General features: G+C 33.1%; 1 protein-coding gene across 1 annotated transcript in view; it reads left to right on the forward strand.

Annotated features, from left to right (window-relative positions):
- Positions 1-18,972, forward strand: part of LOC143917703 (uncharacterized) — a 44,514-nt gene extending 25,542 nt beyond the window's left edge. The window contains exons 2-3 of the mRNA XM_077439283.1: positions 15,380-15,555; positions 15,634-18,972. Coding sequence (XP_077295409.1) covers positions 15,380-15,555; positions 15,634-16,144 — 687 coding nt within the window. The 3' untranslated portion in view covers positions 16,145-18,972. The remainder of the gene's footprint in view (positions 1-15,379; positions 15,556-15,633) is intronic.
- The last annotated feature ends 399 nt before the right edge of the window (positions 18,973-19,371 follow it).

Below are 19,371 nucleotides of genomic sequence, written 5' to 3' on the forward strand. Positions count from 1 at the left end.
TTAGCATCAATTATTGTATGTATAATGGATTTCGTATGAGATTACATACATACTTCGTACGATATTAGAGTTTTAAACTATAAATTTCCTCTTTTGAATCTTGTACATTCCAGGATGTTTATTTATTTAAGAAATAATTTGTGTACCAATATATGAAGATAGAAATATTTATCCAAATATACAAAAATAAAAGAGGAAAGAGTTATAATTCACATATTTATCACCGCAAACATTTAAAGAGGAAACGGAAATCATCATTCATTCATCGAGTCAAGCGCCACAACGCAACATAACGAGATAACTCAAACAATAATAATCAGCTACGCTTATTCAATTTATATACATATGTACATACATCTCTATATATATAAATACTTGCATATCCATAGATATAAGCTCTTCCGTTTAGCTTAAACCCATCAACGACCACCCGACCTCTAAATAACTGTATTCAAAAATAGCAATAATCATTAATATCGACATATATGTACATACACATACGAGAATTTGGTGGTATTGTCGCGTCGGCTAATATTGGGGTTGAACGATCGTCGTTTGGCTTTATTGATTCGTTAGCAGAGTGGAGAGGGGGTTATTGCGGTGACCACAATTAACTAGATTGCCGGGGCAGATGTTCCTCGGGATATATAGTGACAACGTATCCCCCAAGTTTGCTAATCAACTTAACAGCGAATCTTTCCTCAGTAGTTTATTATGGACGTGCCACGCGCGCGCCGGAGAAAGTAATAACGCAGACGGTAACATCTGACGGCTTTCCCGGAAAAGCGAATCAGATTTATTATGTTTTTGTATCGATCGTCTAATAAACCGTATAAATTTGTCGTGTGTACGTGTATACAGGCTGATTCATGCTTTCGAGTTATTTATATGTAAATTTTCGTCTTGGATCTGGTTCCAATCCTGGTGTCTGGTTCAAGGACGAGTGATAATTTTAAATTGTTAAGGAATTCGGTTATAATTTTAAGGATTTATAAAATTATCCTATGCTCATATTTTTGCAAAAGAGCTATTTATTAATGTACAAAAATATGTATGAACAAGTAATGTAAATTGACAGTATCCTTTGTCGTCAGTCAATTAAACAGCAGTTTTTTTCATTTAAATGAAAATAAAAGTACTAGTTTTCAAATTTTTAATTATTTTAAATATAAGAACCTTAGCTATAGGGATTAATTTTTAAAGTGTATAATAGAAATTTGAATTTGTGATAATGATGATTCTTTAAAAGTCATTTTCACTGCCTCAAATGCTGAAAACCCATTATACCTATATATTAGGGTTTCTGATTTCCAGGACATTTTCAATTCCCGGAATTCCCGGAACATATTTTTTAATTTAATAAATTTTTTGATAATATAAAATTTATGTAATTACCAAAAATATTTTAAAACAATAAACAATATATAATACCTACTAACTACAAAAATGTAAAAATTAAAATAAATTTATTTGAAATAGCGTCTCGAGAAGGCTAGATTTGGCAAACATATTTCCAGCAATGGAAAAAAGTCTTTCAGTTTATTTTGAGGCTGGATTTATAGTTAGAAGGGGCGAATTTTTTAAATCATGTGTTTTTTCTCCTGTCAGTATGTATATTTTTATTTCTTTTAAAAATAGAGGTTATTTTTTTATTTACGTTATTTTGTACTTTTGACTTTGATAACTCATTATATAAATAATTCTTCATTCATCGTCAAACACAAAAATAATTAAACTATTTAAAGAACGTTTTTATTGAAATATTTTTACCAGGATTTGAGATGAGAATTCCCGGGCCACGGCACTTCAGAAATTCCGCGAGCAGAAATCTACCATTTATTATGATGAACTACGTATGATGCCAAAGCTTTTATAAATATTTGAAATAGTTTTAAATAAAAATTGCTATTGAATTTTAATGAAAAAAGCTGTTGAAGATTTGGGTAGTAACGGAAAATAGTACGGTGACCTTCAATTGGATTTGGTTTTATTTTATCAGTTGAGTAAAATAATTTACGTTAATTTTTGATATATAAATCAATATGAAAATATACAAATAATAAGTGATGGATCATCATTCGAATCCAGTTTAAATTTTTTTTCTTAAAGATCAGCGGAAAGTTCCTGATGAGAAAGTTTAATCGATATAAAGTATAGTAGCAGTTGGTCATGAAATGAAGTTTTCAGATGAAATGCGTTTTATTTTAAGTAATTCCAAGATTTCCCATTATTTCCAGCATTTTGATAGAATCGTAATATGAAGCAAAGATCAATATTTTCCGTTTAGAAGAGAGCATGATTGCACTCGAGTGCTTCGAGCCATCGCTGTACTTAAATAAGCCGATTTTAATGCTATTGTTACAAGCCGCTCTCACAAGTGTCTCAGATTATAATTCAGAGCGTATGAGGAATTATATTGTATACTACATATGTATTACAACCAAACAATATTCTCGGCATCGGAGTCAGTATGCTCTTAAGTGTTTTGGCAGAAATCGTATTCCGCACAATGATATGTGTAAATTCTATATATTATACTTACATATGTATAAATATGTATAATGTATCGCCTAAAGCTCGACATTTTTTCTCTGAAATCTTCAAAGTCAATTACCATTTGTGTCATCGTAGGGACGGTTTCGGGGACGGGTTTCCTTCGACGAATCCTAGCAAAGATCCACAGTACACTTTCTTCCTTGGCTCATCCCGTTTTCGGCGAGGCCTAATCCGCCAAACAACCCAGTCATTACGCTCTCGCACCCATCTTTGTGTGTGGGGGGTGGTTCGAGTGGGTGTAGTTTTGTCCCGCCCCGACATTACGTTTTATCCTTGTTTATGATCTACTGGGCGAGATTGCACTCTCCATTCCAACCAGGCAATACTTCAAGTCAGTAAGTTATTTCGGTGTTATCTGTAGCCATGGCGAATGCGAGAGTGCGCCAAATTAGCCTTTTTTCTTCCTTATGCTCTCTTCCCGTGCGTCTTTTTTCGCTTATGTGGATATCGTATAAAATTATACATTATCTGAAATACGCAGAAAAATAAATAAGTTCAGTATTTAAATGGAATTTTTAAAGCATTTTTTTGGAATATTGGACGAGAGCAGACATGTATTTCATGTCAATTTTGTAAGTACAAATTAAAATATCGTAATGATATACAATAGTTTATTGAATAATTTGACGATTGAATGATATAATTAAATAGGAAAAATACTGATTAATGGATGAAAAATCATTTATTAAAAAAGTTTGAGTGCGAATATATATATTTTTTTGATTATTAGCAATTTATTAGTTATCAGTTAAGGATGAGACAAATGTTATGGTATTGGACCACATGAATATTATATGTACATTAGGGTACATCGAAAACAGCGAAGTTTGAAATTTGTAAACAAATCACGAAGAAATCGTAAAAAATAATGTGAAAATAGGCTTAAGAGGGCTGGACCCCAACGCCTTGTCCATACAAACGTATTAGACTTCTCCCTTCCTCAATAATGGCACTAGAGACATTATTTTTTAATATGCTGTTTTTCATGTTTCAATTTTTTTATTTCTTTGATTAATTGATTTTTGATTAATTTGATATTTTGATTAATCAAAGAAAAAAAAAAAAAAAGAAACATGCCTATGGTGGATATATATAGCATATTAAAAAATAATTTCTCTAGTGCCATAATTGAGGAAAGGAGAAGTCTAATACGTTTGTATGGACAAGGCGCTGGGGTCCAGCCCTCTTAAGTAGTAAATTTATTTTGTATTCACTTAATTAAATTAAATATTTTAAATTAAAAAAATTCACATGGGGTCTCTAACACAGTATGTAGCTAAGGTACGAAATTGTTTTTGATATAAAATACGAAGGTTTTGTTGACAACATTAAAAGTAGACCCTCGCAATGTAATTAAATCCGAGTCTTATCTTCACTGAAACGGTCAAGTGAGTTATAGTTTTGGCTTGTCCCAGTTTTCTTCATGTGGACATTACGCATCTACCGGACAAAACACATCACAATGGGACGGATTTAGCTCGTGCTTGAATCTGGGATGAAGTGAATGCATGTGTATGAATGTACATATGTATGTACATACATATATTACCTACCACGAAACCTCATATGTACATACATATGTATATGAAATCCACAAAATTAATTAATACAAAAAAGCTCGAGTTTTCGAATATTTTTTTCATAATATGTAATACATACCGTCTTCTAAAACGCAACGAGTGAATACAGAACAGCCAGAGTGGGCCAAAACTACGGTAATCAGTTTTCGACCCGTATCAATCACAGCTGCCGGAGATGGGTCGGCTATTAGCGCAAGGCTCGTAACCATTATGGACAATATCGCACTATTTATGACGATACACTGCGAAACGGACATTCGGTCGGCTAAAATTCGATAGAAATAAAATTGAAAATTTTTAATTTTGAATGTGCACGCTTGGGCGGTTACATAGTGAACGATTCGGGCAAAAGAAAACTTATTGAACGCCTTCCGGCTAGATTTTAATTAGTTTACACTAAGCTTAATATTATGTGTAATACGGTTTTGGGCGTTCTCTCTTCGACGTTTGTGTACTTTCAAAAAGCTCGGCGGGAGTATTTGCTCTCGTTAAACTGTCTTCTTCAATGTTCAAAAGATGCTGTATAATACTGTAATATTACGCATCGTGAATAATTTAATACATAAAGTATACATAATGTGTATTTATGCGGATTGAAGAAAAGAAAATTAACGAAATTTTTGATTTTCGAATAAATTACTTAAATTCAACCCGGAACCTTTCAGTTTATAGGTACATATATATGTATAAATACATATGTATGTTTTTATATGTAAATAGTTTTTTTTAATAATATGAATAGAGATTATAATACCGGTACTACCGGTTTTTGGTCCGTATGTGCCCTTCATTACTACTGTTTGTACCAAAATATAATAATTTCAATTGAAAAGAAAACATTGTATCGGCTAGTTTGTATGAATTAGTCGAAGAATGAGTCAACACTCAACATAATTTTTAAATTGCTATTCATAGGAGCCGATAAGTGTATCATAAATTTAAAATCTTAACTAACGAAACTGTGTATTTCTGATACAAGTGGGCTGTTATATTTGAGAGTGGCAGAAGTCCAATGTTGGGTTTTAAAAACAATATTTCTGTATGATTTAATTCACAAATTATTATTACTCCTTTTAATGTCCAGAATCTCAGAGAAGCAGAATAAACGTATTACAGGCCACCAGTATTCTTAAATATTGTTAAATGCAAAGCATTATATTTAATATTTTGCGAAATGTTTCTCGATATGAAGAAAAATGGACTTATGCCACTCTCAAATATAACGGCTCATATATTAATTTTAAACTAACTGTTAAAAATCAGAAGCCTTGTCGTCTTTCTGTTTTTTTTTAGTTGAAAATTAGAAAAATAGAGTTTATATATGTAATATTCAAACACTAAAAACATCCCTCCCACACAAAATTCTTCAAAGAAAGGAGCCCCTAGAATTTATTCACTTTTTTCTGAGATTTTTTGCTGATCGGTAATTCGCGCAATGTGGATGCAAAGTCGCTTTACAGCATTTATTCAACGATCTCAGAGGTCCACACGGAACCACCACTCACTCCAGAAATCTGATCTACCGTGTGTTCCTCCTTATAAAGGACAAGTCGCACAGCACAGCTTCCCCGATCCATTAATGTATCTATTGTCTAGGCACGTCAAGGTCTATCCTGAAAAGTTTATTATTTACGCACGCGCTCGCCTAGGTCTGCGAGAACTTCAGCGTATCCTTTATTTGGACACTTACTGATTTCAGTTAGCCTAATCCGGGGTCTCCATTGTTCACCCGCGAATGCACTGTGGATACTCCCTCTCATGTTCCCACGTTACAATATTGCTAGCCATGGCTCGGTGGTTGCATTTATGCTAAGCCCCGAGAGGTTACCGGTTTCGATACCGGGCTAATATTTAATGCTGATCGTCAGACTTGGATATTTGGATCGTTTCCCATTAGAGTTTGCCAATTTATCTGATTTCATTGTTGAAACGGTTCCTCCATCAAATTGGCAAAAGCCATCCTACCCACTATATCACCACTATCTGAATTTGATTTATGCACAGTAAAATTTATGTACAGGTCAATCCATAGATGTCTCTATGGATTAAATAATTAATTAATTAATAGTAAATCTCGTAATTCAGCGATTTGTTGTAATAAAATGCTCCAATCTTTGTAATGAACCAGGAAGGCCCATTGGGGTTTACCTGTTAGGCCTACCTGGTATATATGTATGTAAAATTAATTACTTCACTAGTTGTTGATATAAATTATTACATAATTAATAATTATTTTTACGTTTAGAAAGTTTTCAGATTTTCATTATTAATCCGCACTTTCTGAATACATTGTTTTATTTATAGACATACATATGTAATTGGTACGAAACCATTTTTTTCTTTTGTGAATTATGTGCTTATTCCAAGCAGCGTCTAATTGGAGATTGATTTGCTTACCTATGTTACATATAGGTATATCGGTAGGTATTTTGCGGTAACTTTTCGTATGTGGTCTCATATAAACCTAATGAGTACCACGTGCGGCTTTGTCGCTTAATTTACTTTCGCTCGAAATTAATGTGACAAAACTGCGGCTCGCGAGGTCTCGTACAGCCCATGTTTCCCTCCCCCCTGACCCCTCTGCCCCCACAGCCTCTTCGATATGTACCACCATCTGAGTTAGATTCTAGTTTGGCGCTGTAGCGCTGCGGGATTTCGCAAAATTAATATTATAGCGACTTTTGATGTTGCGCCCGTCTAATTAAACTAGCGAACGCTCTCTCGTGTGCGGTCGCAATGTGTGTATGTACATATTTTGCTCGTTTGACAACCGTTGACGTTTTGGGATCAAATTAAACACGACATTATTTGGAAGTCAAACAATCGTAGCAATTCGACTTTGAGATTTTGACTGATTTGAGTCAGATACTGAAATGTTTATCGTTAAGTTAAGTTAAGTAAGTAATTTTTTTCAAATTTTAGATTGACCGGAAGTGGTACCTCTCCTTATAGTATAAAATAAGGCTTTGCAAAACACTAATAATTATAGTTTATTTTGGTAATTTCAACTCACTTTTATGTATAATTAATAATTACCTTTATATGTTTGTGTATATACGGTATTTTGATTACAGGTAAAGAAAATGGACGAATTCAAATCAATTTGATTGTATCTTTTTATTTTACCTAGTTTTAAATAATAAATTTAATCGATTCTGTTAACAGAGTAAATTTAATTAAATCGATTAATATTTGCATTTAAGTATTCAAAACTTGAGGCTAAGAATTAATTTTTACAATATAATATATGTATATATTCGTTCCATTATCTCTTCCAAAAACAATTCTTTTCAATCTTTCAATGTCTAACGGTAAATTTCCTGATTATTGGAAATTATCTTATATCCCCCCTATTTATAAAAAATGTGATAAGAATCTTATTGAGAATTACTGTCCTATCTATCATTAGTAAAATCTTTGAAAAATTTATTTATAAGTTCCATTTCTCCAATTTTAAAAATTACATTATACCTGAACAATAAGGCTTTTTAAGGGGAGTCAGTAGATACCAACTAAAATTTATTAAATCCTTACGCTACCGTTTTCCTACTTACGCCCATACTAATGTTCCCGATATTTTAAAAATCCTATCTTTTAACAATCTTTCTATCAGGCGACGACTCACTGATTCTACGTTATTTTTTAAGCTCCTAAATGGTTTCCTTGATTGTCCTGATTTACTGACTAAGGTTAGTTTCAGTATCCCAGTTAGGTATTCTAGACATATTGCACTCTTTTCACTTAATCCTTTCAAAACGAATTCCCTAAAATATTCTTATCTACAGCAGTGGCGGACGGTGGGTGTTAATACCGGGTGTGCTGTGTATGCCGTAGGGCGTAGGGTATAAAATTAGCAATTAAAAAAAAATACTCGTTTTGCATTACAAAAATGTTTAATTTATTAGTTATTTATACATAAGTTCAATGCGACGTTTCTGAGACATAAACTTTTCAATCACGTCTGCATAGAATGTGTCTTTCTGTTTTAATTCCACCAATAACTTTTTTTCTATTGAAATTAAGCTAAGGCCACATAATCTATCTTGACCTTGCGTACCTCTATAGCAAGTTTTTATTCTTTTCAGCGCCGAAAAAGACCGTTCTGCTGAAGCTGTACTGCTTGGTATCGTTAATATTAATTCTCCCAGCTTAAACACCTCTTTAAAACCAGATTCGAGGTTATTTTTTGTCATGAATTGTATTAATTCATGAACAGGTTTCTCTGAAAATTCAGAGCTGGAATATAGCACAATGAGTTCGTTTTTCAATCGAATATAATCAAACAGTGATCCATAAAAATCTTTTAATTTATTAATTAAAACATTTGGAAAATTTTCTTTATATTCGTCATATTTATCATTACAAAGAAGGTGGAAATATTCTAATTTGGAAAGTGAAGAATATCTACATTCGACTTGTGCGATTATGCTATCAACTATTTTGAAATATAATTGACGAAATGAAGTTTTATCTTCTACTTCTGAATAATTTTTTAATCTTTGTGGCCTACGATCATGATCATCATTTTTTTCATTTAAATAATTATTCCATAACATTTCAAAATTATTATACCTTTCGTATTTCAGTTGCTGCAAAACATCATTAATTTTTTTACAACAATATAAAACGTCCGAAGATTTAGATTGAAGAATGTTATACAAAACATCAGTTATTCCAAACAGTTTTGAAAAAAATTGAAGAAGTTTAATTGTTTGAAAATCCTCTAAAAAGCCTAAAAACCCTCGTGCTTTTATAACAGTATCTGTGTCCCATAATTCACAATTTTCTATAACATGTCGAAAAAAAATATGTAAATTGACTTCTGTATTGTTGTACTGTGCTACTTAAACGAGATGTAAAATTCCACCTTGTGGGTGCTACAGAGGGAAGTCTTTTTGTCACAAATTCCTGTAAAGCGAATACTCTTTTGGAAGATTTTGAAAAGTATGTAGACAATCCATTTAAAGTTTGAAAAAATGATTTACTTTCTTTAATATCAGAAAGACCTTGCTGCAATACTAAATTCAATACATGAGCATAACAGTGTGTAAAAAGAGCAAAAGGATAAGCATTGAGGACTTTGGATTGCAAACCATTTACGTGTCCACTCATTACACTTGCTCCATCATAAGTCTGTCCAACCAATTTGTCTTGAATTTTAAATTCTTCAACTATGTTCACCATTAGAATAGACCATTAGATGTTTTATCAGCACTAACGTCTGTAAAACTAATAAACCGTTCATGTACATTGCCTTTACATACAAAACGTAAAACTGTTGAGAGCTGTGATTTTGTCATTATATCTGAAGTTTCATCGAGAATAATAGCAACAAAACTTGCTGACTCTACTTCATTTTTTATATGAACTTTAATAACATGAGAGATTGCTTCGATTATGTCATTTTGTATACTTGGAGAAGTACCACGAAAGGTAGTAGCAGTATTTAAATGAGTATCTAAAACAGAATCATATTCTCGAAGAGCATTTAGATATTCAATGTAATTGCCTTTGTTTACGGAATTACATGACTCGTCGTGACCTCGCAGGGACAGTTCTTGTTTTCCTAGATAGATTATTGCGTTAATAATTCGTTTTAAAACATCTCTATTTTTATTTACTTGTTCATTATGTCGACTTATTTCGGCTTTACGTTGACTGTCAATTAATACGTCGATTCGTTGTTTGCCAAACATTTGTATGGAAAGAAATGATTGAACGTGTGCCTGCGATCCTTCGTGTTTCTTCAGTGCTGCTGTCAAATGGTTGAGATCAGCAAATCCTTCTTTGTTCCACACATTAATATCTTTGGAGAACAATAAACATGGCCAGCAGAAAAGTTTGGATCGAATTTCACAGCCTGTAATCCATTCGAATTTTTTATAATTTGAAACGCAAAAATGTCTAGTGTAAACTTTTGTTTTTTCTTTATGCAAACTGGATAAATTTGGAAGAGACGGACACGGTTTCCCATCTTTAATTATTTTTAATTTTATCTCAAAACTTCTATTTGAAAACGGAATAGTTAAAATGTCTTGAACACTGTTAGCCATTATTAGTTATTAGAGGTAATAATATGACCATAAAAATACGAATGTGCGAAAAAGTACGAGACCACGTGCCGCATCGCATTCGGTCAATTGCCGAGTGGTGCGGTGCGGTGCGGTGCGGTGCGCGGTGCTCTGAAGTCGTAGCACACCGTACGTCTTAATATCGCGAACAAACCTATACAAGCGAATATCCGCCTGCACACTCCAACCAAACCCACCAATTTGCTGCACGGCATAGGTATTCTCTCGTCGCGGCGCACAAACTACATACACACATCACACAACACGCTGCAGACTGCACACCACACCATACACCATACATTTAGCGCACGCGGTAAATACACCATACACATCAATGCCTGCTTATACAACAACACATTATTTTGTATTAAAATACTACTTTATGTGGTCTTTGGTTTTCACGGGTGTGCGCCGCACACCTAGCACACACCCAATATACGCCACTGATCTACAGCCTGTTTATCGTATGCTTAACGGGGAGCTGAATGACGTTGATATATTCGGTATTTCCTTGCATTCAGGAGATACTTGATTGGATGATCCATTTCTATTTCTATTATACATATAATCTTTATCGAATTGTATTATATCACTTTATGTTTATCCAATTATATTATATCACTTTATGTTTAGTTATGCATTGTCGTATTTAGTCATATTTTAGTTTTTATTATTTTATTTTTCATTTGTTTGTCTACATTAGTTTGTATATGTACTATATATTATGTAATATGTTGCTTGTTGATTTTTCAATAAATAAATAAATATATTTTTAACTGTTGAATTAATGTAAACTCTCGTGACTATAATTATTTGAAATAAAAAAAAAATGTTGATTTCAAAATTTTGTATAGTTTATTTTACATATCCGGGAGTGTATGTACTTACATACGTAATATTTAAACTTGTAATATATTACATTGAAAATTATGTTGTACAAATATGACTTGGTATATTACGTACATATATGATTTTGTATGAGAATCAGTCGTCTCTACCACAATCAAAGTTAAACCAATTCGAATATGAAAAATAAAGCTGTCTGGATATTTTCCGTAGATATCGAATACGGATTTATGTATATATTGAATATATTCAAACGTTACCTTAACCTTATGTGGTCGGGATTGCACACTTCCAAATGATTTTTTCTGCACGCAGAGAAGTTTCGTTCTTTTTATTTTACTGTTCGGGATACATAACGCGTAAAAGCTTCCGTTTCGCGGGGGAAAAGCGCATAGGGGAAACTGTAACGGGCCACCCGGCCTGACTGTGGAGGGAGACACATCGAATGTATGGAGGTGGATTTTGTGCGTAAGCTGTATTTAAATCACTATTGATTCCCGGCACCGAATGGATAGCATTAAAGCTCGCCGGGGAGAGGAATAAGGGATGGGTCTGTGCGGTGTCGGGGAGGCTGCAGGGGTGGAAGCTTTCGCCGGAAGCCCGACGCTGGGGGAGCTTTTCGAGTATATTAGTTTAAATGCGCTCAATTGGGCAAATTTCAATCCATCCCACCTCCCCCTTTGGCGCACTTACTCTGTGAGAAAAAAATATTTGCGTCATCGCCTGCACACGCTCGAAATACGGAAAAAAGTGAAAATAAAATTCGAAAAGTTCGAAACAATTCGCGGCGAAACACTCAAAAGCAACATCAGCTTTAATGCGAGCCGATCCATTTTGTTTTCCGCTCGGATACATTTTTTGATACGTGACGGTTATAAATAGGCTTCTGTTTGAAAACGGGCGCAATTTTTCTCGTGTAAAATTTTCAATTTGAATTTTTTGGGCCTCTCGAGATTTCGTGTTTTGCCGTAATTTCAAATAGCGAAACTTGTAAGAGTGTTAGTAATGAATGTTAAAGCTTCCAATTTATTTTGACTTATGTATCTATGCATGTACCTATTTACATATATGTAAATACAGGTAAATATTATAAGATTTTCAATTACCGTGCAGATTTGTTCAAATATAATATAAAGGGCATTTAAATATGTATCATTATACAATTATTTTCGTTGAAAGCAAAAGACATAAATATATTGAATAGGGCTGCCGAGTTACTTTAAAATTTACTGACTTCGATTTTATCTCTTGATTCTACTCCGACTCCGATTCCGACTGCGATTTTGACTCCGACTCCATCTTGAACTGTTTTAATGAAATCGGCTTTAGTGCCTATGAATAAAATTGTTTGGAATAATATAATATCGATTTTCAAAATATAAGAAATTAAAGGAGTTAAAAAAAATCACTAAAAATTATGTTACCCAATTTATTGAATTATTGGTAATGAAATAGCTATAAATAAAAAGTAAGTAGATACATTCATACTGTATGTGTATAAATTTTATACGCAAAACAAATCAATTTATGTAATAAAAATTGGATTAAAAATGAGAATTGAAAAGTATTAGATGGAGAAAATAATCGGTTTTGGCCACAACACATCAAAATGCGTGGAATTCAATAGTTTATTTATAACGTAATTTAAATTCACATTTTTTATTAAAATTTATTAGTGGATAAAATTTCAGACTCTAATTAAAACATACTTTAATATTTATAACAAAAGAAAATAATAAAAATGAGTCGGAGTCGGTTGATATTTTACGACTCTTACTCCGGCTCGGCGAATCCGACTTTACAGACAATGTTTGCATACTTTTATGGCAATATTACACTAACATTATGTACCTATGATTAAGTTTCCGAAGACTTTTTTTAGAAAAAAAGACAATATGAAAATAAATTAATTTAATTATTTAAAGTTTGGACCATTGTAGCATTACAGGAATTCCTAATGGTCAAAATTATAACAGAAAAGAAACAAAATAATGACTAAAAAAATTAGACATAACAAGAACAAAACAAATACACATATACACACATCCACGAATAAACACACACACACGTTCATTCATTTAGAACGGGTGAACGGGTTGGATCGACGAGCGTGTATTGCGCGCACTCAATTTTTCCATTAATATATGCGCGCACGTGCTTATAAATTATTTAATATTATATTTATATAACATATAACTTTATTTTAATTCTTGTATCAATTTCTTTCCGAAACCACCCGTTGAAATCAACGGGTACAACACTAGTATTTAATAAAACTGTAAAATTTTCAATGTTTTTGTAACATTAGCATTTACTCCGTAAATTAATATTTTATTCATAAAATATATTCAGTTATTTAAATTGATAAAATTTTCTTACATAATATGTTAACGAAATTATAAAAAAAAAATATTAAGAACGTTCGATAAATTTTACCTCACAAAGGCAAATATTTTGCATAAAATTTGATTCTTCATTAACTTTACCATAATATACATATGTATTCTATACGTTATAATTCTGTTATTAAAAGTCAGAAGTTCATGCTTATCTAGTTTGAATTATGTATTATATTGTACAAGCAACGTGCTAGAATATATTAATGCATGTAGGTACTTTATTTCATACATATATAAATTTTCAGTGGGGAAATATTGATATCGTCGCCCGAAAGGAGGAGAAAGATCCGAAATTCAATCCTCGTGATACGCGAGGATTTGTAAGATTTTTCTCTCTCGCCATTTTTCCATTTTCTTCTTTAATATGAAAAAATATTTCCTGTTTGCGCGGAAAAATGGTTTTTACGAGTTTATTAAATTACGTAATCAACGATATCGGATATCTGCCGGAATATATCGTGGAAAATCTCTATACCTATATAACAGCCGAACAACACTCGTCTACTCACAAGTGAAAAGCGTTTTCCTCGTAAGCGATGCAATATTAATCGAACGTTGGGAATATCGCACGCACTTTCCATTCAATTATTAACGTTCAATCAAGGCGTTTTCATCCATATGTATATGTACATACATGTACATATGTGTATTTTAAAATATGTAGAATGAGATTCTATTCATTTACATTTTTTAATTTGTGATATGCTCGAATGAATCACGGTCGAAAGGATTCGATCGGCGGGATCTACACACAGTGCATGAGCATTATTGACGGAGCTTCGAATCCTATAAGCATCCCACCCACCCACCCACTCGACCGCCCACTGAACAACCCCTGCCCGTCGAACGCGTGTATTCACGCTGATACAATGCTTTTCCGTATTTTTTTCATTTTGCGCGAGCTCCCATCCGTTCTTCGCCGTACCCCCTATTTTTACCAGTGTTCGGCAGTAGCTGGCGGCTAAAGCTGCGCTTCGAAGGGTGGGTTTCAGAGCAAGGGAGGTTTCTTTTTTCATCGCAAAAGCCGATGCGAAATGAAATCCGTTTTATTTCCGGCGTCGGACCGGTTGCAGCGGATCCCCAGATCTCTTATTAAAACTACGAGAGCAGGTCCTGGACACCCCCCTAAGTCCGCATTTGGTAACTCTCCTTGGTAGAGTTTGGTAACCAGTGATTCATGGAACGTATATTGTTGGTTTTGAGGTGTATTTATATTTGTATATATTTACATATGCATATATACGTAACGCTTGGTATTCATTTGAAGCTTCTATTTTTATAAAAGTTTATGAAAATTTTCAATACTGATTTAAATATATTGAATCTAAATTACAAAAATAAATGATATATATGAAATACGTACAAAATTTGAGCTGCAGTTTTTATATAGGTATTTATACAACATATGATTGCAATATTTGTTTTTCGTTATGTCCGTATTGAGTTTTGGTTTTTTCTCAATTGTTTAGATCGAAAAAAGGTTCCAATTCTCTGCTCTACACAGGTATATATATATATATATATATATATATATATATATATATATATATATATATATATATATATATATATATATATATTATATCGTGTGCTATCGTTGTGTCTGGACGTGTTAAATCGTTCGCATTCTACCATGGAGGATATTGTTACTATAAGCCAGAGAATACTCGCGGACCTTTCAAAAAAAGGATCTGGTGCCAATGTCCTTACCAAGGACAGGGTGCGATACATCAGCGACGAAATTAAAAATATAGTATCCATCGCACGCGTCGCTTTTAATAACATGGCCTCGCTAAAAATCGCTGTGGAGTCCCTCCAGACTATCCACACTGATGTCGGTGAAATAAAGAGGATGATGTGTCGTCCCTTTCCAGCAGCTCTGGCTCCAGCTGTTTTTGTTGAACCTACAACTCTGCAATCGGGCGAGGTAACATTACGAGAACTCTCCACACTGTCAACTGAATGTAACAATACTACAGTACATAAACAAACACCTGTCAGATGCCCGTATGACGTTATAGCGGCATCCTCTACCGTTTCACCTCCGCCTTATTCAGCTTCAACTTCACTCGCGTCTGCTTTAGCTTCAGCATCTACTCCTGGGTGTGCTACTGTTTCTGCTTCTACTGTTTCTGTTTCTGCTTCTCCTCCTTCTCCTATAAAACCTGCGAAATCTTACAGTCAGGTCGCAGCGCTATCTTCTACTGCTTCACCTCTGCCATCTTCATCTTCAACTACACTTACATCAGCTTCTGCTTCAACATCTGATTATGTTCCTGTCTCTTGTGCTCCTGCTTCTGCTTCTACTGTAGATCCTTCAAATTCGTTCAGTCAGGTCGCTGGGACTTCTTCCGGGAGACTGCCATACACTCGTGGATCTGGAGCACCTGATAAAACTTTACAGGTGGCCACTATTCCGAAATTGAAGAATGTACACGTTTTTAATTTGGCAAATAACTGCACTTGTGATACTGTGAAACAGTTCATATTAAATAAAATTAAAAATAAAAGAATCAACGTTTCTCAGGTTGCTAAAACTGACATGTGCTCGTCATTTAAAATTAGTGTAGATACTGAAACTTTTAATATAATTATCAATCCTGAATTTTGGCCTATAGGTACTGGCATAAGAGAATGGTTATTTCTCAAAAAAATCTCTTCGAAACCGATTGCCCAAAACCGTGACCCGTAACATTAAACTTTATTATCAAAATGTGCGGGGTTTAAATACAAAACTCAAGGAATTCTACAACAACGCCGCTTCTAGATCTATTGACGTCCTTGCTATTACTGAAACATGGCTAAACTCATCTGTACATGATGCCGAAGTACTTGACAGCAGTTTCAATATATATCGCCATGATAGATCTGCCAGAGGTGGTGGTGTTCTTCTAGCAGTTAAAAATACAAATATTATTTCGGTTGAAAGACTTAGTCATCTTGAGGACATTCATGAATGTGTATGGCTAAAACTAAGATTTGTTAACATTCCTTTTTTTATATACATATGTACTATTTATTTTCCACCAAGATCTCCACCAAATATTTATAAGCGATTTTTTGATTTAATTATATCTAATTATTCACATTTTAGTAATGGTCGCATTTTTATATCTGGAGATTTTAATCTGAATTCTTCTAACTGTTTTCCTGATGACCTTAATTTTTTTATATCTTTATTCAACTTAAAACAAATTAATACTATTCGAAACTATTTTAATAATTCCATGTTGGATTTTCTATTAACAAATTTAGATTGTCAGAATATTATTATTTCAAATTCAGTTGATTCCTTGGTTCCTGAAGACAGCTATCATCCTGCTCTTGATATTCATTTAAAATTAACTATAACTTATTCCTCACTTCGTTTAATAAATAACTGTCTTAATACCTCTGTCCTAAATGGATGGTTATTTACAAATGTTGATTTCAAATATTTAAATGATATTCTTTGTAATTGTCAATGGGAGCGAGTTTATGAGTGCAAAGATGTTAATTTGGCCCTCTCTAATTTCTATGACATTATATATTCTATTTTTAATGATTGTTTTCGGTTGAAAGGATTAGTGACGAGTAAAAGGATTTATCCGCCTTGGTTTACTAAAGAAATTATTAATCTCTTAAAAAGTAAATATCAAACACATAAACTCTGGAAGAAATCGAGCAATCCTCTTATCTTAAATAATTTCCGTATTTTACGTACGGAAATTAAGAAATTAATTAATAATGCATATAATGTTTATGTAGCTGATTGTGAAAGTTCCATAGTTAAAAACCCTAAGAAATTCTGGAACTTCATCAATTCTAAACGTGTAAATCGTGTAAAGTCGACCATTATGTACAATGATTCTGGATTGTTAGAGGGTGATCAAAACATTGCTAATGGATTTGCCGACTTTTTTAAATCAGTTTTCAATAATCCTACTGATTCCATGGAACCTACCAATGACTCGGAATTTACTTTCCCCACTTTAGCGATTAATCATCTTGACTCTTCCGATCTGAAATATGGCTTTCTAAAGTTAAAAAATATTTATTCTTCCGGTCCTGACTCCATCCCTAATTACATCCTAAAAGGATGTGAGGTTAGTCTCTTAGAACCTTTAAAATTCATTTTTAATTTAATTCTAAGGAACTCTTCATTCCCCAATTTATGGAAATGCTCTAAAGTAACTCCTATTCATAAGAAGGACGATAAATCTTGTGTAAGGAACTACAGACCAATAACTATCTTGTCAGCGCCAGCCAAAATGTTTGAGGTAATATTACACAGATACATTTTTAATCACTTTCAAAGTATGCTCATTGATCAGCAGCATGGCTTTCGTCCGGCCAGATCAGCTATTACCAACTTGTTATGTTTCTCTAATGACATAACCAGCACTTTGGATTGTAATAATCAAATGGATGTAATATATACTGATTTTGAGAAGGCGTTTGATAAAGTTGATCATAAAATTTTGGTTAGTAAATTAAGTTTTATTGGATTTACTTATAATCTTGTTGGTCTTTTTATTTCTTATTTACAGGATCGACGTCAATTCGTTAAGTTTGGGAGTTGCTTTTCTTATGAGTATGTTGCCACTTCTGGGATTCCCCAAGGATCAAATCTTGGCCCTTTATTATTCCTAATATTTATCAACGATATTCAATCTTCTATTCACCATTCTAAATTTTTATTATATGCGGATGACTTAAAAATCTATAAGAGAATAATTGATTTACCTGACGCTCTTTATTTGCAAGAGGATTTGAATTCTATTTATGAATGGGCTAATGTTAATAAACTTCCCTTCAATATCCTAAAGTGTCGGGTCATTTCTTACTCTCGTTCTCGTTCTCCTATTAAATATCCGTATAAATTTCATGATTCTCTTCTTCAGAGAGAATTATTTATATCTGATCTGGGAATAGTCTTCGAAAATAGTTGGAGTTTCAACATTCACATTGAGAATATCTGTGATAGGGCAACAAAAATCCTTGGATTCGTAATCCGTAATTCGTCTGAACTAGGGCTCACTGCCATTCGTCTCTTATATTGTACATTAGTTCGCAGTGTGCTCGAGTTTGGCTCCATTATATGGTCTCCCTATCAACTTCGTTACTCTCTAATGTTGGAACGAGTCCAAAGGAAATTCCTTAGATTTTTATATCTGAAAACATTTGGATTTTATCCATATCTGTTCCCTAGTGCCTTTGTCTTGGGATCTTTGGGTTTCAACTCCCTGGCAAAGAGAAGAGATTTATTTCTTGGGAAACATTTCGTAAAATTACTTAGAGGAGAGATTCACAATCCCACTATCCTGGAGAAACTAAAATTCTGGGCCCCGGAAAATCGTAGAGTTTTAAGAAAACATGATATATTTTTACCAATTAGGGCTAAATCAAACGTGCTCATGAACTCCCCCCTCTCGAGAGCTGTTCGACTCCTTAACTTACTGGCACAATACTTGGACCTATTCGATGCCAGTTATGTTGAGTTGGTGGAACACATCCTAAATAGCACGATATAAATTTTTCAATCTTATTTCTTTGTTTTTATTTTGTGTACATATTTTTTACTTGATTTTTATTATTTTTTTATGATGTTTTTGTTTATTTATGATTTTTATTATTTTCTTATGTTTTTTTTTTTTTTATTTATGATTTTTATTATTTTTTTTTATGATGTTTTTTTTGTAATTTTTATGATTTTTATTATTTGTATTAAAATCACATTGACGCTTTGGGGCAACCTGTCAAGTCTCTGTGGTATTGATTTTTTAAAATAAAATAAAATAAAATATATATATATATATATATATATATATGTATTTTATTTGAGTAAGTCAGGGATAGCCCTGGTGTTGATTATCATCCGAATATCCCGCACGCACAACACTTTTTATCCACATTTATTAGGGTGTACGCACAATACCT

This window comes from Arctopsyche grandis, chromosome 10 (genome assembly GCF_051622035.1).
Source record: "Arctopsyche grandis isolate Sample6627 chromosome 10, ASM5162203v2, whole genome shotgun sequence".
Taxonomy (NCBI): Eukaryota; Metazoa; Arthropoda; class Insecta; order Trichoptera; family Hydropsychidae; genus Arctopsyche; species Arctopsyche grandis.